Raw genomic sequence first — 22,799 nt, 5'->3', positions numbered from 1 at the left:
ATATAAGAGCACATAAGAAAAGGTACCCCACAGTGTAACTGGTTAACATATGAGCTATTACTTTACTGCTTGAATGTTTTCTCTGAGGAAACACGTCGTTTCAGATCTCAGCGCCCCTCCTCTGTCAGAGGTGTGGGGATCGGAAACAGCTGAGCTGCACACGTCTGAATAACTCACTCACTCACTCACTCACTCTCACACACACACACACCTGTGCCAGTCCATCTGGAGGACGGCCAGCTGCCATCAGCTCTTTTGATTCAGTACCCTTTTCCTCATCATAGTAATGGACTTGTGTTTTCTACAGTAGATGGAACAAATGGTGTGAGAGTGCGAGCAGATAAGAGGGCAGACTGCTCCACTGAAATGGCTTTCAGCCTTATCGAACTAAGTGATTTGGGTAAGACAAATGGTGATATGCTTCTAGTGGTAATATGTTCAGGTCTAATATTTTGTCCAACAAGACAGGTTTGATTGCAGTCCTCAGGAACACTATTGTTAAAGTGGAAATTCACTGCTTTTTATGTGGATGTTCAGTCAGTGCTGATGGTAAACGTGATACATTGAAACAATGATTTCCTCAGTGTGTGCTATACTGACAGAGAAGTTGAGTTCTCCTACTGCAAAATTTGTTGTTCTTCCTGCAACCAGTGATGTCATAGTCAGTATTGTGCATTAAGACCCTAAAAAACTGGCTATCATTGAAAGTGCACATTTTTGGAAGAACAACTTCTTCCTGCATCCAATGATTTCACAGACAGTGTTGTGCATGAATGCACTAAAAGAGCAGCATTCACTGAAAGTGCAAATGTATTTGGTGAACAGTGAACTAAACAGATCAGGATGCAACTAATGAATGTGCACATGTGCATTGTTCACCCCTGAGAAAGTAAATGACACTCAAATTGTTCACTGCTAAAAAAAAGTGATGCAGACTCGCAGCAGACAGAGAGAGAGAGTGTGTGAATATGGACAGAAGTGTTGATGTGACACAGCCTAAAAACGTTCTTTGATCACGCAGCATGAAGTGTATGACCTCGGCCACACTGCAAACTGGAGTCTCTGTTAATAGTGCGAAACAGTGAGAAAAATCCAGATGATACACACTCCTCTCCTCTACCTTGTCTCATGCCTCAGGCAAACTCAGCTTTCTTGATCAATATAGCACACGCTGAGGAATTCATTGCTTCAATTGACATTTACTATCAACACTGACTGAGCATCCAAATGAAAAGTGCAGAATTTTCCTTTAATACTAGCTTGCAGCAAGTATGTTAATCTAAATGTAGAAAACGTTTCATCTAGTCATCTGAATGGGCCTACACTAGCAGTCCAGTGATCTTTCTCAGGAATCTCTCCTCTTGTTTCAGCCAGGAGGTTAAATATTATTTGTGCACAGGTATCACTACATGAGGTTTCTGGAAAACTTGTGGAACAACTGTGGTGCCTCAATTTACTTCCAAGAAGAGCTGTTAATGACTAAAGATCTGTTCTTTGCAGTTTACACAAAGGATTTTTACAGGAGCAAGAGCAACATTTTTGGCTTAAAGAAGCACAGACTAAGAGGTTTTGTCATTCCAGTCAGCACAGCAGCTTCACTATTTAACAAGCAGAACAAGCAAAGAAATCCCTGATCTTAGTGACTTGTCATATTGATTGAAAGTGCACAATAAACACTCAAGCTCTTAGCTGATTGCTAATGCTATTCAAGTCTAATTTATATTTCGGAGTGTTCAGCAGCACAAGGTTAGGCTGAGACTGAAAGGACGCCTGGTTATGTCTGGAAGGGGAATGTGAAATGTTGTTCTTTTCAAGGTCTGACAATAAATTCTGTTTGTGTGTTATAATGGAGGTGATGGAACGTCATGAAACATTCAGTTTGAAAGGTATTGTCATAGTTATTGCTACGCTGAATTCATACACAAAGCTGGCAGAGGAACTTGACTGATCTTCTCCTTCACCTGTATGATCCTCCATGTCTCCTCCTGTGCATTCACAATGACTGAGTTCTGCTCAAGACAAAGGACAAAGCTTCTCAGACAAAAGTATCATCCTAAATGTTATTTTACCCATTTTGCCAGTGAGAATAACAACCCCCCAGAGGCAGCTGGTGTCCTAACCTGAAGACTATAATCTTAAAACATGAGAGCAGACAAGTCTTGGAGAGCACACAGCTAGACTGCTGTCAAGACTGGCACAGATCAGGAGGACTGAGGTACAACTGCTATTTCCACTCTTCAGTATTCAGCACTTAATGCTGTTACCATGACAACCCTCACTGTTAATTGGAAAATTAGCATTTCAATCCACCATCAATCCAACTGATGAGGAACTACTAATGCTGCCATTCCATGTGTGATCTGACATAAGCAGAATATGTCATTCAAATTCAGACTCTCTGGCATGTTAATCTCTGGAGTTATCACTACAGTCTTCACTTTATTATGGAACTAATCGAAACACCTACAAACCTGATCAGGTGTGTCTGAAGAGGGCAGCCATGAGGACACAACAAAATAAAGATTAGTCATTTGAGAAACAAAGTTTGAATAAAAACGTTTTCACCACGGCACAGGTTTAAAAGGTCCGGTGTTCAAGATTTAGGGGGCTCTGTTGGCAGAAAATGACAGAAATGGAATATAATGTTCTTAAGTGTGTTTTCATTAGTGTATAATCACCTGAAAACAAGAATTGTTGGGTTTTTGTACCTCTGAACAAGCTGTTAATATCTACAGAGGGAGTGGGTACTCTTCCATGGAGGCCAACATGTGTCTATAATAGCCCAGAATGGACAAGGAAATGGTCACCATAGCATCTTCAAGATGCTTTAAAGAGGAAGATGAGACAAGATGGTTGCAATCTGCAAGTTCATTTTAAGATGGCACTAAATCCTACACACCGGTGCTAGCAAAGTAGGCAAACAGTGGCTTATTTACACATCCAACTGAAATGCCACAACATCAGCAATCTGTTGTGTTTCTGGGCAGTATGTCCTCTTAGCTCTGGTACTGTCTCAACCAACAAATAATGGAAATATCAGGGTCTTTGGCTGCTGAATACTTCAATATGTTCACCAGCTAGCTGCCAACTGCGTCTGTTGTTTGCTGCTGGAGTGTTTTCATTGAACACTGATGTTAAATACTAAAAATGAGGGAAATAAGAGTAGCGAGAGAGCCATAGCAATTAAGTGTCAGGGAGCAAAACAAAAACTAAATGCTAAAATGTTCCACCGAACTGAGGGGATCTGCAGAGTCAAGTGAAACTTCCATAATGTGGCTTTGTCACACTGAGTGTAAATAGGTAGATGTCATACATCCACTTCTCCCAGGTGTACAAAAATGAACCTTAAATACCCCAGAAACGAGCGCCGCCATCTCAGTCATTTGGAGCCAGAGACTGTGAAGTACTGACCAGGAGCAACAGTATCAAGGTAACGTCCATTACAGTTTTCATAATACTGGAATTTCAAACTTTCGGGAGAGAGTCGGGGAATGATGTACAGCAAATGTACAGCAAAGGGCCGCAGGCGGGAGTCCGACCCACTGCCACTGCAGAGGACTCGTGGCCTTAGTACATGGGGCAAACGCTCTACTGACTGAGCTAGCAGGCCACCATAAATCAGTACTTTTGCCAACACTACTGCCCACTTGTCTGAGTCAGTTGTAAGCAGAGCTCAGCTGCCGATCATGTCGTGAAGTTCCATTTTTACAGCATCAAATAACAAAATGAAAACCAATCTGATGAGAACAATGAGCACTTGAACATATGTCAATGTGATAAAAACTAGTTAAAATGACAAAACTGATCTTTGGAAAAAAATATCTGACATGTACTTTGATTGTTTACTTTGGCTCATGTCCCATCTGCTAACATGGATGGGGCAGGGGTTAGGGCCTATCCTACAGCCAGCCAAAAGGGGAGATTTACTGGGCTTCAGTTTGGAGAAGCTGTCATGTCATACATCTTTATGTATGTCAATAGTCTGTCATTATGAATGACACATTTTATATCACACAGCTATTTCATCCATTGTAATTATAAAAACATTGATGAGTGAAGCTTTAATGACAGTTCTATATAAACTGTAGACATCCTTCACTCATATCTAATCAAAGAAATACTATTCCTCTATTATGATTAAATGGAGTCTACAGGGAAATGTCACTCAAAATTAATTATGCATATTTTAACCCAAAGCCAATATTATTCTATCTTTATTAGAGCTGAAATTTAAAAAAGACAAAAACATGGCCACAGACATGGTTTCCCTACAAACTAATACCTGTACAGTGTGGGCATCCTGTTATATAAGGTGAGGGTAAAAGATTAAGTTTCCTGGTACACTGTGTTCCAAGCCTGCTCAGTAAATGCAAAGCCAATGCATACATAAGGATACCGAGACTGGGCTAGTTAATTGGTGAGTCCAGGTCTGATGCTTTTGCAGTTGCCAGTGGGTGAATCAGAAGCTAATCTGGTTATCAGAAAAAACAGTGTAATGAGATTACTGTGTAGTGGGCTGCTGAAAATATCCTCGGAGAAACAGACACATTGACAAACCCACATCAAAGTGACACACATGAGCACCTTTATTACCAGGTGCAGCTATGATCATGATAAGCTATTTCTCTTAATTGAAATTATACTGTACGACATTAGTCTAGACTTAATTTAACAGAATTACAATTTAACCTTTGACACTAAAGCCGATTGAAAACTAATACAAAAACCTACCTGTAATTAAAATCAGCCTGCTGAACCTTTAATGAATAAAGCCTTACTTAGTGATCCCTGCAATAGAATACTGTTTATTTAAAACTGGTATGTCTTTGTACCGCTTTTAGACTGTACTAAACCATAGCTTAAAATTGACAATGAATCCTGATGACTGACAGTGATGAATACACAGAGAATTATAACCTGACTCAGCCCTACAGGTCAGGATTAGTGTTTTAGCATCTTTTGGCTCACTGACTTGTTTGTTTTTTTCTAGACCACAACTTGATTGCTTGGTTCATTCACATCAACCACCTTTATAGCAGCAGCAGGCAGCTATTTTCAGTGAAAAAGCTACACATAAATCCACTGTGCGCTACCTGCTCAGCACCAAACAATAGACAGACACAGTTAGTGACTAGCTGGTGAAAACCGTGCATTTATCAGCTGCAGAGAGATATTTCCCTTAAGATTTGATAGAGACCAAAAGCGAAGCTAAAAGGAGAGTGAATACTGGAGTGAGATCAACACATTAGCTTTAACAAGTCTATCAAGTGATAATGTGTTTACAGCTTGTTCTGCTGCCCCCAAGTGGACCAAAAATAAATTAATGAGTTTTTCAGCACATAATTTGTAATTTATCTATCCACATTTAAAGTAATGATGCATTTCCTACTTCCTAGTGAGGAAGGAAGTTGGCAAAAGTAACTAAAACTTTTATACATTAATTTGTCCATGAGCATAATTTCTGCATGAGGTAAGTCATGTTGATTCTCATTTGCAAAGGTGGTTGTTTAACAACGAAGACAACAACTCACATGATCCCACGCCAGCAGACCTTACATACTGTGCTTTTAAAAGAGAAGTTTAAAAAAGCTTTTGAAAGTAGTTGACATGCCTGACTTGTGTTATGTGCAGATCAGTTCAGTGTGCAGATCCAGAGTTGCTCTGTCTTTTTTTTTTTTGGCACAGATGAACAAACACTGATTAGAAACCCTTCGCTGTTGGTTTATCACAGTCCAGGAGGTCAACAAATTATCTCAGCAGCATGCAATTATACCACACAAGCTAATAGAACACAATAAATTTAAGATTTGTGTGGTAAAAGTTTGTCGAATAAAAAACACCTGCTGCTTCAATTGTACAAAAAATGACAAATCTCTCAATGTGCTGTGCTTGTCATTAGGTCTTGATCCTGCCTGCCTTCATGTTTGGGGCTCTGTGAGCAGACACAGTTCAGAGTTTCTGTTCTGTTGTACTGAAATGAGTTGATTATAAAAGACAGACTCGTGACTCTGAAAGAAAGTCTCTGTCTGTTTCTGTAGCAGGCTGGCCGGTTGCCTGGTTACTGCTCACCCATGTGTGTAAGCCCTATACAGTAATTACCCAGGTATCATAGCACCGCTGCAAGAAAGCGACACAGTGCTGCCCTCCCACCCTCCCTCCTTTCCACCGCCTGCATCCACCCCAACCCCATAACCAAGATAAGACAGGCTGAGTGACTTGATTTTAACCCTCAGCTGCTTGAATCATCTTTCTCTCTTTGAGGAATGGAGATTAAAACAATTGCAAAGATAATGACCGACCTGACAAGAGACATTTCAAACTGTTAGATGAAAAACACATTTGTGGTCCTCTGTCCGCCTGAAGCCCAGCACTAATAGAGTCAAGGTTAGAGGTTCTATTCCCGGTGGAGGTGGCCCTACTTAAAAATGCATGCACTCACAGGCCTCTTAATGGCTTTAGATAAAAAGTGGCTCTCCGATGGCAACACATTGGATGTTGTGTCAATAAGCAACATCTGTGTGTGTTTGTGTGTAGCTCCCCCTTGGTACATTAAACATTATAAAAGCTGGCTCTCATTATTCTTGCTGTCCCATCTCTTTAATAGCTTGCTTGCTCTATTCTAGGAAATGTGCTGGATGGTAACAGGCAGGAACGTGCTTAGATGTACAATCAGCTAGTGACTCAGGTTCATCATACACACACACAAGCACTGCTTCTCACTCCCTCTCTCAATCCATCTTCCACTTCTTCTCTCTCCTCAGACCTAATATTTCTTCTCTCAACCCTTTCCTCTCTGACTGTTTCTCCGTCTCCTCCCTCCTGTCTGTTTCCGCCTTCATTTAATTTGCCGGTTCTTTTCCACCCCCCCTATCTCCACTTTGATCTGAGCCGTCCATCACAGGCCTGTGGAAGAGCACAGCACATGCCGACGTATGCACAGACAGGTCCAACTGATCCAGCACGTCGTCACGTGCGGGATGCCGTGGCAGGATGGATCACTGACACACATGACCACACAGAAAACGAGAATAATAACCCAACACATGCTGTGAGCTGCCCTTGTTTTGTTTTTTGGGTGTTTTTTCCTGTGTTTGCCAGAGCAGCATCGCCTCCTCTCCTTATTCAGGGGAGGGGGCAGCGATAAGTCAAACAAAGAGAATCATCCCCGGGGCCAGCGTGCAGTCTATTGCTATAAAAAGTCATGTTCACTTCTGCTCAGCCCAGGAGACAGTTTGAAGGAGGCGGGGATGGATGAGAGGTGGCGTGCTCCCTGTTAGCGCAGGAGTGTATGACTTCCCTACCATCTTCTTTTCAATCAACGAGACTGAATGTCTAAAGCTCTGTTGCCAGCTTCTAGTGTCTGGATTTTAAACTAAAATCCAACAACACACAAGTGATGGTATGCTGAACAATCAACACACTGATTATTCTGTTATCCTTATAACTTCACCAGCAGTGAGATTAAAAATAGAAAGTTAGTCCTGAGGACAGCACTAAAGGTCATGATGTCATTTAAATGCTAAAAAATGTTATCCCCAATATAGCATAAAGGGCTCAGCAAATGTCATGGCAACTGGCCTGTTGGCCTGGGTGATATATTGATATTTTATCATACCACGAAATGGATAGTAGATGTCATCTTAGATTTTGGATATCGTTATATCATCATGTCGCAGAAGTGTTGCCTTTTCCTTCTCCTTTTTCTGGCTGTTCTACTATTTACCTTTACATACTTGGTCATTATATCCACATTGCTCATGATTAGTCATTAAAAATCTCATGTGTTTGTTCATAGTTTATGAAAGCAATGATAGTCATCCCTAGGATTTTGTCACAATATCAATATCAAGCAATATGGGCAAAAATATTCTGATATTTGATTTTGCCCGTATCACCCGGCCCTACTGGCCTGATCATGTCATGAAACCCCATTTTCATAGCATCAAATAACTACTTCAAACCAAACTGATCCTAAAAATTACCACTTGAATTTCAGTCTATATGTTTGAACAGTGTTTTGTACAAATACAAACTAATTTATTCAACTGTGAAATGCTGAAAATGTATTTTTGAGTCAGGCCACTGAGAATCTATCATTGCTGAAATACAGTCCTATTTCTAGGGATGCTCATGGCTCTACGGATGGCAGAGTTGGTTAGTTGGTCGACTTTGGTTGAGACAGAAATATCTTAACAACTACCAGATGGGCCACCATGAAATTCAGTGGAAATATACAGTAGTTAACACACTGTTTGTGAACCCTGATGAATTTGGTGGTCGCCTGACTTTTCCTCTAGCACCACCATTAGGTTCACATTTGTGGTCCTGAGTGAAATATGTAAAGCTACGAAAATTAATCCATGAATTGCTTAATAATCAACTATCAAATGAATCGCCAACTATTTTAAATTGAAAGTAAGTCCAAATAATGTCCAAATTTTAACTTCTCAAATGTGAAGATTTTGTGGTTTCAGTTTTTTCTGCAAAAACTGTGATCAACATTTTTCACCATTTTCTGACATTTTATGGACCATATAACTAATTGATTGATAAAGAAAATAACTGATGGATAAAGAAATCATTAGTTGCTGCCATAGAAATGTGTCTGCAACCACTGAATGAATTGGACTGAATTTGGTGCAGATATTCAAGATAGGGCCAATCCAATCCAATATCAGTATCAGAGGCCAATACAGAAATGGTATAATTATTATGCTTTGCAGCGTGCAGTTAGGACAGAGAGAGGCTTTAAAGTCATTTCTGAATTGGTCATAAAAACAGGGGACATGAACCCCAATGTACTGCTGCAAACTACAGCTAGAGTCAAGAAATACACTAGCTACCTCACCCATGGTGAAATCTATAACGCAGCAGAAAAACGACAATTACCAAAGCAAACCACCATGTTCTGAACAAACACATAAAAACTGACAAAAGTTAACATAAGCACAGCAACACAGCACCACGAGCATGCCTGTAGACACCTAGTCTTACTGTTCAACTATTACAAGTATAAACTAACCTTTTGCATGTGTATAAACCTTTTAAACGTGCAGCTGTCCCAAGCTGTGGGTTCCTTGTGTGCAGCGAGCCCATCTGAGCATGCAAAAAGTTATCCCATGAAGTAAAAAGCTGAGGGCTGCTGTCAATAGAGCACAAGTACACTGTCATCAGACCTGTGGCTCTCACAGTGGAGCCTGCAGACTTTCTTTTATAAAAGGCCCCCGGGGAGTCTGCAGCAAAATAAAGACTAGCTAAAAGTTAAAGTTCAGGTTTTTTGATGTGGGGTTGTATGAAGTACTTATCCATAGTCGATGTAATATCTACGGTAGATGGAGGACGGCATGGTCCAGGTTTGGAGAATTGGTAGGAGTACCAGTGGAGGAAGCTAAGCAATGTACTGGTGTAGACAGAGTCTGCATGAAAATGTATTTTAGCTGACTGCCATTTACTATAAGTAATACACTCACTATAAGTACCTTACACAACCACACTTCAAAAAATCCAAACTATCACTTAGATTCACTTAAAATAACGTATTGATATATAAGAAACAGGTTTCACTCTAACCATTCATCTCTCTTTCAGTGCAAACACTCAATACTAAAACAATAACAGTGAAACGCCCATCTGAACAGAAAGTCTGTATTTTCCGAAACAAAATACACACCTGGTAGTCAGCACTTCGAACCTGCAGTAGCCTGTGCGGCAGAGTGAAGCTAAAACAACTCAATCCATCTCTCACCAAAGAGAACTCTCCCCAAAGGAAGGTTTCATCAAACACTGGGTTATCCTGACAGCTGCTGAAGAAGATGAAACGCACACAGTGAACAACTTTTCTATAAAGAGTGGAGTTTATCGTTCAGCTGTGTGTGTGTGTGTGTGTGTGCAGACCACACATTCAATCAAACATGCAGAAGATCAATATGACCCAGTTTCTGCCTCAGCAGAGACTGACTGTACAGTGAAGTACAGTAGGATTTTTTCGAGCTTTTAACAGTCTGAGACATAACTAGATGGTTAGAACAATCATCTCTCTTGAGCTTGTTAAAGCAGCACAAACATACAAATGTTTTCTCTATGAATGTCCTAAAGAAACCTCTCTACACTGCAGCCACCCTCCCCCCCCCAATTCACTACAGCCTTGCTATTTCACTGTTTGTGCTGTTATTTTCAGCTTTTTCTCTGGAGGCATGAGGAGTATGTGTATGTGTATATTTGTGTTTTGCGTGTGCATGTGTGTGTTAGGTGGTGTGTTTGTCAGTGTTTGTGCTGTCTGAATAGAACGCAGAGAAAAGAGGAGCGGGCTGATGCAAACGTTAATAGAGGTAGACTCAGAAGAGAAAGAATCTGGAGTGGTAATGCTGGAACACACACACACACACACACACACACACACACACACACACACACACACAAAAGCTCAAACAATGACAGGGTGACAGGAATATACACAGTGCAAAAAGCATTTATGCACACACACTTATACACACAAATTCTCTCTTCCCCTCCCTCCGTCTCTTGCCCACGTAGATCTAGTTTGGACTCTGGCTCCATCTAGTGAGCAAAAATCTTCATCTGCGCTTGAAGTTATGTAGTGCAGTTGAGGATACACTCACTTTCTCCAATTACTCAATTTTGTCATATTTACAAACCTTTCTAAACTAAAACTTTGTCATCAGTTTTGGTTTTATACATATATACATATATATATATATATATATATATATATACATATACATATACATATATATATATATATATGTATATATATATATATATATATATATATATATATACATATAAAAGAAGATAATCAGCCAGTTAAGTAAAAAAAATAAGATTGAACAATAAGATGGGAGTCAAACTTCAGTCTCCTGTGTGGAAGTGCTATGATTAACCCATTCATCCAGCAGAGCCTGCTCCTCATGGGGACTTTGTTGCTCTTTATTATTGCCTGACTTTCTACAGCCATTCTGCATGAAAACTATGTCTGGCTCTGACTCACTGACTCGAACAAGCTGCAGGGGTGATGTGGTCTCATTTTTCTCTTTGTGTCTATACTCTAAGTTACTCAAAGTCCCTCCCTCACCCAGATGAATTCTCAGATTTGGTAAATTTGGTACCACCTGATTTAATGAGAATCGGTACTCTGTGGAACCATCGTAATTAGGTCATTACCCTTAGAGGTACTGTACCAAATTCTTGTTGTTATACCATTGTACCCCTGTGGGTTCCAGTGGTTGTAATGCAACACACTGCAGGGTTTGGTGTGTAGTGCATCCAGAGCACAGTGGATAACAATTAAGAGGATAGAATTGAAAATTAAATCATTATCTACTTGTCCTCATGCTGGCTGAAAGTCAGGTTTAATTTTTTAGTCCACAAAATACTGCTGGAGTTTCATAGGAAAACGGCATTGTAGAATCTCCCAAACAACTCAAGTGAATGGTGGTCTCCTAAAGCCCCACCATGCCAAGTCTACTTAAAGATGCCATTTACACCATTTTAGCCTCAATCTTCACTGTAGATCCTTCGCATGGAGCCACATTCATGTGCTGGGTGGGTGTGGTGTGGCAGTGTACATGTGCAAGGAAACAGCATGTTGAGGCTTTAGGAGGCTTGGATTACACAAGACGAGCAGAGCAGTTTTTTTTCTCTGTTGTTTTTTCCATTTTAAAACTGGTCACCATTTATAATTGTTTGGAAGATTCTGTAATGCTGTTTTCCTGTGAAACTCCAGCAGTGTTTTGTGGACTAAAAAACTAAATCCCACCCTCAATCGGCATGAGGGTGATGATGAAAAAATGAATGGTAGACTATTACTTATATAGCAACACTGCTCAGATTTGAAAAAAATGTAAAAAAAATCATTGACTGGCTTCTATAACAATCCTGTGAATTGGCTCTGGACAGCCAAGTCTTGTTTTATTATGGGTCACACCAAAGTAATTACAGCAGGATACCAGTGATGTACTCCAAAATACAGCACAGACACTGTGTAACCATGACACAACTACTGTTACTATGCAGACAGATAGGAGTTTCTTTGTACATATAAATTACCTCAATAGCTACTGTCCACAGTATGAGCTGTGTCTCTGATTCAGGAAAGTAAGCCTTGACTTGTGGGGACATGCCGATCAGCGCACAGTTGGTCACAACAGCAATCACACTCATGGCCTCAAAGGCGAGCTGGACAGAGAGATGGAGAAATGGCAACAGTCAGTGATGTGTTTTCAAAGATGGAAACCTTTTGCCAGCTGTGCACAGTGTAGAGTAAGTGGCACCTTGTTATTAATCAACTAGCACTGTTCAAATTAGGAAAGCATATTAAAAATAATATAAATATTTAGTCTCTGGTGGAATACAATCTTCTTATGGACAGGGTTCTCATAAAATTTCAGACGGAAGTGAACTATGTCAGCATGAAGGGACGTGTGTGAGTTAATGGTCTTAAGTTAATCAATAATACTTGAGCCTTTGTACTGGTCTGCACTTTGAAAACAAAACAACATCAGGTCATGTTTTTACCTTTTTATTTCCTGAAATAACAACTGTCTGAAAAATAAGACAAATCCTGACGCTGAAGCAAAGTGATGTATCATTTCACAAACAGGCTCAAAGTCTTTGTGTGTCTCACCTGCCAGACGCCTATGTTTGCTGCGGGGTCAGAGAAGGGTCGTTTAAACACGCGACACATCTTGAAGGCGTCGGAGTAAACCTCTGTGATGTTGTTCAGCACCACCAGGACAGCAGCCAGAGGGTAGACGCAGGAGAACAGACTGACGTAACCAAACAGCAGGAACAGCTCCAGGTAGTCATCAAATGTACCCTGAGAGAGCGAGAAGCACACACAGATATATGGATCTACACAGCCCTTGAGGCAAATTGTGATTTGTGATAATGGGCTCTATAAAGATAATCTGACTTGACTTGACACACACACAAATGGAGACATAATACTCATTTGTCTTGTGAACTGAAGAAATTCTTGAACAGAGAAGTCATGACATCAAGGTATCTATCCAAAACAGAGTGAAAAGACCTTGTTCACCAACCAGGTACGTGCTCATGTTGGCTTCCAGCCAGACCTGCTCCTCCAGGGGAAGCTCTTTGTCCTCCAGAGTTCTTCTCTTCTGGACTTTGCGGATCATCTTCTTGTTGCGTCTCCTCTGGAGCCAGTAAGGCAGGAAGGCCTCCATGAACTGGTTTAAGATCTGACTGGTGATCAACAAGGTGGCCAGACTCTGGATACAGACGAGAACAGAGAGAAGATGACCACAGAAAACAGGAGAAACAAAGGATGAAGGATGGAAAGAGGGAAAAAAGAAGATGAAAAAAGATGATGTAAAGGAGGGAGCAGGATGATGAGAAAAGGAACAAATAAAGCAAAAAAGAAAGTTAAGGTAGGACCTGAAGAGGGAAAGCACAGAGGAAGGAAGGATAAATGGAACGTGAGAAGGCAGAATGGTACAGTAAAGAAAGAAACAAAAAGAAAGGCGAAGGGAAGGAAAGAAGAAAGAACTCCAAGGAGGAAAAGGCCTAAAGAGGGAACTAGTAAAGACGACATGGAAGTGAGAATGGAACAAAAGAATAAGATTAGAAGAAAGAAACAGACTAAACCAAGACATAAAAAAACAAGAGAACAAGGAAATAAAATAAAAGAAGCAAAATATCGGGATGAAGGGAAGGAGAGGAGGAAGAAAAGAAACCTAAAAAGTGTAAAGGAAGGATGGAGGGATGGTAAGCCTACCTGTCGCAGCAGCACCATGTCCTGCATGACAAATGCGATGTAAAATAGCGAGGCAAAACAGTTGAAGAAGTTGAACTGTAGGGGAAAAAAGTCAAAACAGGGATGATGAGTGGAGTGTTGACAAGAAAAGCTGCACTGTGATCACTGAGGGATGAAATTGGCTGTGTTGAAGAACATAAATAAGTGATTCATACTCACTACTAATACTTTGAGGACCAAGTGATTCTGATATGAAGACTCGAGCCTGTGATTTTCTAAATGCACAGAGGAAACACATTCACAGCATGTCAGTAACACAAATGAAGTGCAGAGATCATCAGCTCTGTCTATTTCAGCCATTTATGCATGTACAACCAGACTAACTAAAACTAAAACTAACAGGAGAGTCAAGATATGTCAGTCAAATACAGCGTATACATCCTCACACAGAAGTTTAGTCAGCAAAAAAAGAAACTACCTGAGTTTTACCATGGGGTGCATCTATAATGATTTTCTAAAAATTTGAACTGTCCTTTAGTGTCATAGATGAGAGCAGATGTCTTTCAAATCTGGTATCTTAATAGAGAAATAATTTCAGCCAAGACTGAGGACAGAGCAAAATCCTTGAAGCATGAACAGAGCTGTAGAATCAATTGTAATTTAACAGAAATCACAAAACAGCGCTATAATGAAGTACTCTCTCTATATAAAAAAAAAAAAAATCACTTCTACTCACCCCACTCAGTGAGGAACTCTGCAGCGTATCTGTAGATGAGGTTCATGATCTCTATGACCACAGCGTAGATAATACTGGGGATGAACAACAGTATTCCTGTCCAGAATGTGGGGTCCTCGTCATGGACTGACAGAGCCCATCCCTCCATCTGAAAGTAGATCATCATGACGTAGAGGGACAGGTAGAGGCAGAGCAGGACAAAGGGCAGGGAAACAAAGTAGACACGCAGCTGCCTCTTGGCGTTGGGGTAGGTAGGCTCCTCACGGCCCGTCACCGGGTTGAAACCGAGGACGCCATGGAAACCAGGACGGGGTTCTTCAAAGGCCTTCTTCCTGCTCAGCGTGCCCCAGCGGTAAGATAGTGACGAGCTGCAGCGCTTCCATAACTGGTGGAGGAAAGGTTCAGCTAATTGGTTACTCAGTTCTCACTGCATTCAATCTAGTATGTATTATGTTCATGTAATTCATCTGGCTTCACTATTCCCTCATTCATGTTAGAAATTTGAGTTATCCCCAAATCAAAGTTGTCTTCTTACATGTACTGCTATTTATCTGTCTTGATAGTTTTGGTGTGAGTTGCAGAGTTTTGGAGATATCAGCTGTGGATGTCTGCCTTTTCCCAAATATAATAGGACTAAATGGCACACAGCTTGTGGTGCTCAAAGTGCCAAAAAATACATCTAAAAAACTCAACACCGGTGTCTCTTTCAAGAGATTGTGACCCGGTTACTCAAGATAATCCACAGACCTTGTTGTGAGAAGTCTCATGTAGGAACTATTTTCTTTTTTCTTTTTTTTATCATTTTCTGGGCTTCTAGCCTTTATTTGATAGGACAGATTGTAGACAAACAGGAAATAGGGAAGAGAGAGGGGGAAGGAATGCATCAAAGGGCCACAGGCTGGAATTCAACCCACATCTGCTACTGAGGACTCAGCCTCTGAACATGGGCTGCCTACTGACTGCGCTACCAGGGTGCCCAGAACTATTTTATTTCTACTGAACTACACCCACTTATCATATTGCTGTGCCAGCTAGCTTAGTGTTGCTAATATTACAGCATCTAGTTCAGATGGATGATAGCCTCATTAAAACACTCAATAAAGGGCATGCAGGTATTGACTGATACTAATTTTGGACAGGACCAAAACATGTCAGTATGGTTAGCAGGCGTCTGTATAATGTGCCCTGAAAAGAACCTTACACTGCAATAAATCATGCCAGGCACACATAGAGGAAGAGTGAACCAGGTCAGAGCTATTGTCCCAACAGTTGTCAAGTACTGACACACCAATTTCCTGCCCCCAGATCTGCTTCAGATGGGCTGGCAGATTAGAGTGATTAAAAATTATAAAGGTGAAATGCTCCTGTGCAGGATCCAAAGCAAGAAGAGAATGCACACTGTCACAAGCACCAGCCTCTTGAACATGACTAGATGCACACTTCCTTCTGCACAGTAATTCGATTAGTGCGTGTAGTTTGGTTAAAAAAGAAAGTAGTTTGAAATATGAAACTGCTCACAACAAGGTCTGGGATTATCTTGAGTATGCGGGTCATGAATTCTGGAAAGAGACATTGCTGGTTGAGCTTTGACTATCACAAGTTGAGTGCCATTTCCTTTAGAATTGAGAGAGACCAGACATCTCTACAGTCAATATCTCAATATATCCAAAACTGCAACTCACACCAACAATATATATAGATAAATAACATTGCAGATATCACAGTACTATTTCGACTGCCCCTTAGAGAGTAATTTCACTTTAGCTGACTCTGGTTTATAAGCAGGCACAATTACTGTCCATACCTCTAAGATAACAGTGCACCAAATCAAGTTGAACGCAGCAAAGACGACATATTTGTCATAGTCTTCCCAGTCAAACAGGTAGTAAGGCACTCCAATGAGAGCCATAGGCACCAAGGCAAAGGTAAAGTACTCCAGGAAGCCAAAGTAGAGGGCCTGACCCTCACCATAGTAGTGTCTGATGCCATCTGGGGACAGAGAGTTTGAGAAGAAAATCATGAGTAGAAACATTAATGAGCACTTCCAATTCTGTCAAAAGTTTGACAGAGTTAAAGTATTATAAACTTAGGGGGGGAAAAAAATCTAAAGTTTAGAACAACTCTGGAAGCAAAATGGAGCATCATGACAATCACAGTGAAGACAAAGGTATTTAAGCATATGGAAGAGTAACAATGAAAAAATCTGTGAATTGACTCCTTCTGTACATCAGAACAATTGTTCATCCTGGATAAAAGACAATGGGAGATAACTGCCTCTTCCTCCACTTACCGAGAGGCTGAAGGGACAACTTCACCTTTTTGTACCAAGAAAAGGACAGTCTCTTGAGCTCCTCCTTGTCGTGGAGAGGGAACATTTGGATCAGGATCCCCTTGGACTGCAGTCTCCGAACTAAGATTTAAATAACAAAACAGCATGTTACTTATGCGGTTGTCATTTTTCATCACACCATACTGTTGTGCTGTCAGGTGTTGTGGTGAATGAAAATGTTGTGGACACAGGAGGTAGCTGCATGAAGCTTTATTTGCTAAGTCTGAATTATTTAGAAGATGTTTCACTGACTTTTGAGTGACATGAAAACAGCCTCGCAACATTTTTATCCCTCACTTTTGTTTGTCTTAACTCACTTTCCCAACCAAATAAACATGCAGCTTAATTTTCTAAAACAAGGACAGGCAAACAATAGCTGGGAGGCAGCCCATTGTACACAGAGCCCTGTCTATAGCACTAATTCCTATTGTCTAATACAGAGTGACTAAATACAAGCACATGAAAGCTCTATCGTTTCATCTGCCATTTCTTGAGTGCATCATTTGTCGAGAATGATTACATTCTGCTTTAACATGATTTGTCAAACATGGGCGCTGAATAGAGGCGCCCTATCTCCACTGCGAGTTCATTGCTTCCTTATCTCGCTTTGGGAATATTTCACTGCATTTGCATATTTATTGTTTCCATACTGCAGCCAAAGGGAGTGAGGGAGACACACAGAGAGGGAGGTACAGAGGCAGTAGAGGGGGAGACATGATGTGTGTGTTCAGTCTGCTCCCAAGGAGAGATGGAGGCACAGTTGCGCTGCTTTCAACATTTCACTACTACTAAGAAACTCAACAATGTGCAGGAGGAAAAATGAAAATGTGCCACAGCTGCTGAAATAGTTAAAATCTGTCACAAGCTTTAACTGAAGCAAATAATATATCTGCTCCAGAGAGAGGGAAAAATGCATTGGTTATTGGAGGGTGTCACAATTTCAATATTAAATTGAAAATTGATCGAAATGAGCTTTCAGTTTGAAGAATCGAACTGAAAGGCAGAATCTGTTATTCTGGCAGTCTTTGTTTTTCTCTCCACCCACGCTGAAGAAAAAAAACAACACCTCAAAGACAAAACAGCATAGCTTACCGGCAGTTATATAACACATAATACCATATAAACCAGGGGTCTGCAACCTGCAGCTCCAGAGCCACATGTGGCACTTTTGCCCCTCTCTAATGGCTCCCTGTGGCTTTGACAAAAATATATGGAAATGGCTAACAGTTATTTTTTAATATTTTCATTTTTGTAAGCCTGAAGAGATTCTTACATTCTCCAACTGTAAAAATGTGCAGCCTTTTAATTTTTCATTGACTAAAATCTGTACAATGGCTAAGGAATATTTCCTCTAAATTTCACCAGTGGCTAGTTTTGAGTTTCCCTTGAATAGCTATAAAAGTCTAAATGAAAATGAGAGAAATTAAGTTCTGGCTACATTTTTGGGGGGCAAAAATGGCTTGTTTGAAAGTAAATGTTGCTGACCCCTGATATAGACTATTATTTTAAAATAAGAATTTGAAAATGCAAATGACAGCTGTCAGGGAATAAAACCAATGGTTTGTTAATCTTTTCAAATCAAAACTCAAGACATGACAGTCATGACAAAATTAAAATTGAAAAAAAAAACTTTGAAAATTAATTTAAAAGTCAAATTGAATTGTCACCTTAAAATTGAAAGTCAATTTAAAACGTGAATTTGGAATATTGAGACACTGCTGTTGATTATGTCAAGTAAAATTCAGTACTCAGTGTGGGGACATACACATTATGAAATTCTGGGCTGCTACCAAGGTTTAAATGGTGTTTATGGTATAAAATTATTGTTTTTGTGGTTGTTACTCTCCAAATCTATGATGGCCGTGGAACTCATATAAAATGCTAAAGGCTGTATGTAGAGTCAGTGTTGGTTTGTCCATTCTGGGCTACAGTACAAACATGCCAGTTCAACATGGCGGCCTCAGTGGAAGAGGACCTCTGTAGATATTAAGGACTCATTCTAAGATAATGAAAACACAAATCTTATTCTTAGATGATTATACACTAATGAAAACATACTAATCAATATTATATTTCATTTCTGCCATATTCTGCTCATAAATGCCTGTAAATCTTACACACACTGGATCTTCATGAGTAAAATTCAAACACCTTTCAAGCACTTTAAAGGTATCTAAACCAAAAGTTTCCAGATTCTCAAAGCCTTTATCTTCACATCTGAATTGTTACTACAATGCAATAGCGAAAGCAGATGGTTGCCCCCATGACAACAGGTGGGATGTTAAAAAAAAAAACGCTCACTTTTCATTTCAGAGCCCATGTCACTCAATCTAGCTCTGGACTGTTCCATTTGAAATATTTAAAGGTTTTTGGTTTACATGTGTGATTGTGTAGATCAAACACCAGTTTAAGTTGTAATTCCACCATTTTTAAGGAGTATATTCGAATTCCATCATATCATTGGCATTGAAAAGATCACAAAATGAGATAAGATAATATGATAAACAAATCCTGAATTAAGAAATTACTTCTGGATTAAAAAACAGACGGAAATGTCTGATTTTGTCTAATTAAATGAGTTACATACCTAAACTGATCGGCCTATTTGAATGTTAGACTGACAGATAAAGAGGTGGATAGATAGACACTTACTGATAGATTTCCCAGGGTAGAGCTTGGCCTGGCTGTGTCCTGGTACATGAGTCTCATCTTTGGCTCTTAATGTGTCCAGCTCATGTTTAATGATGTACTGACACTCAGCCATACTGAGGAAGCCGTCCCCGTCCCCTGGAGACACAGAGCGGATCAGACACAAAGCAAACACACAGCCACTGTGACATTCACAATAAAGGCATGTTAAACAGCTCAGAGGCTGTGATAGTAAGGCCAGTGATTTCAAACTGCAACCAATGCTGCAGTCAGAGTGCATCAATTACAACAACAACAACAACAACAACAACAACAACAACAACAACAACAACAACTGTTTGTTCTGACACTACAATTCATTTTCCTCCAGCTCTTTTGATTTGAGCACCATGTCAGACTTGGGAGTTGTAATGATTAGAAATCATCATGCTGGAACAGTGGTTATAATGCAGCTATGATCCAACTAGGCAACAACTGTGATTCAGTCATACCGCTGTTTGTCTCAGCACTAAAGTATATTACTATAGGGCTGAAATTATTCTCATTAGCAAGTTATCTATTATACCACTAATCGATTATCAAAATAGTTGCTAGTTAAATTTTTGTTGACCAACTAATCAAGAAAATCTGTTCAGTCAGATATATTATACAGTACATGTCATATCTGACTAAATTAAGATCACAAATCTGTATATTTTACATCTTAGGACCAGATTTAAAATATACCTGACTATCAGAACCTTTTCCTATATCCTACCAGAGGAACTTATGTCAGACGCTTTTATAATTTCTAATGAATAATGCACATATAAAGCTATGACAGTATATAGTATTTTACAGAATCATACCTCAGGCTCCCTGAATATAATAAATGAATGATCATGATTGACTTTGCATGTTGATTTGTGTTGCACTGTGCACTATACTCTGTTATTTGGTTGCATCTAGGCTATTGTCTCATCATGGTGCAACATCAGCCACAATTAAACCTGCAATGACCGATATTATTCAGCAACTTGGGGTCAGTAGGAACAAGTTAAGAACACAACATTGACATATCATCACCTTTCATGTTGATATGGTGAAGTTATTAGCAAGCATATGCTTATTTGAATATTGAAACTGTGTTTGACTGCTGTTTGGTGCTGAGCAGGTAGTATACAGTAGGGCTACACAACTAATCAAAATTTGATCAAAATTGTAATATGGCTTTCTGCAATTTTCAAATCACAGTAGGTGCAATATTTGTTGAAGGCAAAATGTGTGCCAAAAAGCTTTTAAATGAATGAACGTTGTGAGAAGTTCTGTCCTACAAATCAAATTCTACAGACTCAAAAAAACACCTTCATTTAGTACAGATTCCTGCAAAAAAAAATCAAACCATAATCATTTTAACCTTTTTCAATGAAAATACAAATAATGATGGAAAAATTACCATTACCTCTAATTCCACAAATCATATCGCAATTGCAATATCAGTCCAAATAATCACAATTAGATATTTTTTTCAAAAATATTCAGTCCTAATATACAGTGAGATGTTACATCATTTTCTCAGACAACAGCTATCTGCTGCAGACAACAACAACACTATAAAAGTAAGTAGATTTGAACCGAACCCATAATGTGGCGGCCAGACTGCAAAACAAAGAGCTGAAAATCACTATAAAGCTCTGCAGAATCAAAGGGAGCTGCAGATTCAGGTCATAATTCTGTGTTCACCACCATGAGTGATCCTTTTCACATGGTTACATTTTTCAGTTTCATTTGATGCATTGTTATTATAAAAATATTGATTACAACTGCTTTGAGTAAAACTTAACTCTGCAGCAGAAATACTCACAAGACAAACAGCCCTCATGCAGCCTCCTCCTGGTCTTTACCTTTAAAATCTGTGAAGTTGTGTTTGTTGGCACAAGTAAAGCCCCTCATGGATCCATCATTGAACTCCTTGAAGAGCCCCACCTCCTCAGCACCAGAGAGCAGCCTCTGTCGTGTGGCCCCCACCAGGAACATGTTGGGGTTTTCCTTCTCCTCAGCCACGACTCCAGGGCCCAGCTGCTCCACCAGTAGCTCGGCACCTGTGAGAAATGACTGGATTAATAACAACTAGTTGTAATGGCACACAGTGGAAACAAATATCAGAGTAGAGAAGATCATCTCTAACTTCACACCTCCATTCTGTTGCTTGTCTCTTATCCTGCTCAGTAGCCATGCAATAGCTTCCTCCTTTGTGTCTGAGGCCAGCTCCAACACCACCAGAGGAGTGAACCTGGTGCCACTGCTGTCTACTGAGTCCTGTGACATCTTCCCCTCTCCCACAGCAACCTGCACCAGAAATGAGAGAAAAATGCCAATAAATGTTCTGTGGTGCTCCTCAGGGAGAAAGAGAGGATTTGAAAACACGTATTTTGTGCAATATGCTACAAAGTATCTCTGTAGTATAATTTGATTATTTTTTGTTGTAATGAGTAATGTAACACGTTAGTTTTGAAATTCCAATATGCACTTATTTAGTTACATTTTCAAATATGTAGTCCATAACTGTTACAATTTTACCACATTTCCACCATTGCAAAAACTAGAGCTGTCTGCACCTGTCACCAGAGGAGACCCTGAGGTGGACTTTTTTTGCATTTGAGACAGAGGACAGACACTGAATCCACAGAATATCTGAAGTCAGGTCTTGAATCTCTCTTCAAGCTAATATTCCAACACCATCCAGTATGCCTGAGGAGAGGCTTTGTAAGTGTTATCAGAGGTACCACTATCCAACACGTTTTGAAAAATATCTCCTGAGCTATAAAAGAGTAAACTACAGAGAACATTGGTTGAGTGACTCTACAGGATCAAAAAGCCAGTTCACTTTTATAGTTCAGTATAGCCTGTGTTTTGAGAAGTAAGTTTGCTGTTAGATCATCAAGATAGTGGAAGACGATAACATTTACTCCAGACATACTCAAGACACTCTTATACTTACTTGAGTTTTTCTGTTACTTTACAGTACATTTCAGAGGCAAATACAGTATTTTTACTCTACTACATTTATTTGACAGGTATAGTTGCTAGTTACGTTTTACATTACAAATATGATATGCTTTCATGATATGTTACAGTACTGTACTACTTTATCTACAGCCCAACCGATACTGGATTTTTGGGGCTGATGATGATACTGATATTATGGAGTAAAAAAGATCCAATACTAATATATTAGCTGATATTCTATATATACAGAATATAATATACCGAATATAGATAAACACATATTTTTTGCAAAGATCCCTCAACTGCCGTTATCAAACTGTTGAAGATATGTAATGGAAGCAGGATATTTTACAGTTTAGCAA

At 39.7% G+C, this 22,799-nt stretch overlaps 1 protein-coding gene across 1 annotated transcript in view; it reads right to left on the bottom strand.

The window, feature by feature from the left end:
• ano10a (anoctamin 10a) overlaps window positions 1-21,756 on the bottom strand; it is a 48,076-nt gene extending 26,320 nt beyond the window's left edge. Inside the window, exons 1-11 of the mRNA XM_084725818.1 lie at window positions 21,622-21,756; window positions 21,333-21,558; window positions 19,453-19,587; window positions 16,762-16,881; window positions 16,276-16,460; window positions 14,472-14,856; window positions 13,955-14,010; window positions 13,757-13,831; window positions 13,062-13,250; window positions 12,644-12,835; window positions 12,067-12,195 (exon numbers count right to left, since the gene is read on the bottom strand). Coding sequence (XP_084581944.1) covers window positions 12,067-12,195; window positions 12,644-12,835; window positions 13,062-13,250; window positions 13,757-13,831; window positions 13,955-14,010; window positions 14,472-14,856; window positions 16,276-16,460; window positions 16,762-16,881; window positions 19,453-19,587; window positions 21,333-21,558; window positions 21,622-21,756 — 1,827 coding nt within the window. The remainder of the gene's footprint in view (window positions 1-12,066; window positions 12,196-12,643; window positions 12,836-13,061; window positions 13,251-13,756; window positions 13,832-13,954; window positions 14,011-14,471; window positions 14,857-16,275; window positions 16,461-16,761; window positions 16,882-19,452; window positions 19,588-21,332; window positions 21,559-21,621) is intronic.
• Window positions 21,757-22,799: the final 1,043 nt, after the last annotated feature.

This window comes from Lutjanus erythropterus, chromosome 9, assembly GCF_056507025.1.
Source record: "Lutjanus erythropterus isolate fLutEry1 chromosome 9, fLutEry1.hap2, whole genome shotgun sequence".
In the NCBI taxonomy this organism is placed as follows: Eukaryota; Metazoa; Chordata; class Actinopteri; order Lutjaniformes; family Lutjanidae; genus Lutjanus; species Lutjanus erythropterus.
The sequence above is the reverse complement of the archived record's forward strand: the minus strand, read 5'-3'. Positions and strand labels throughout refer to the sequence as shown.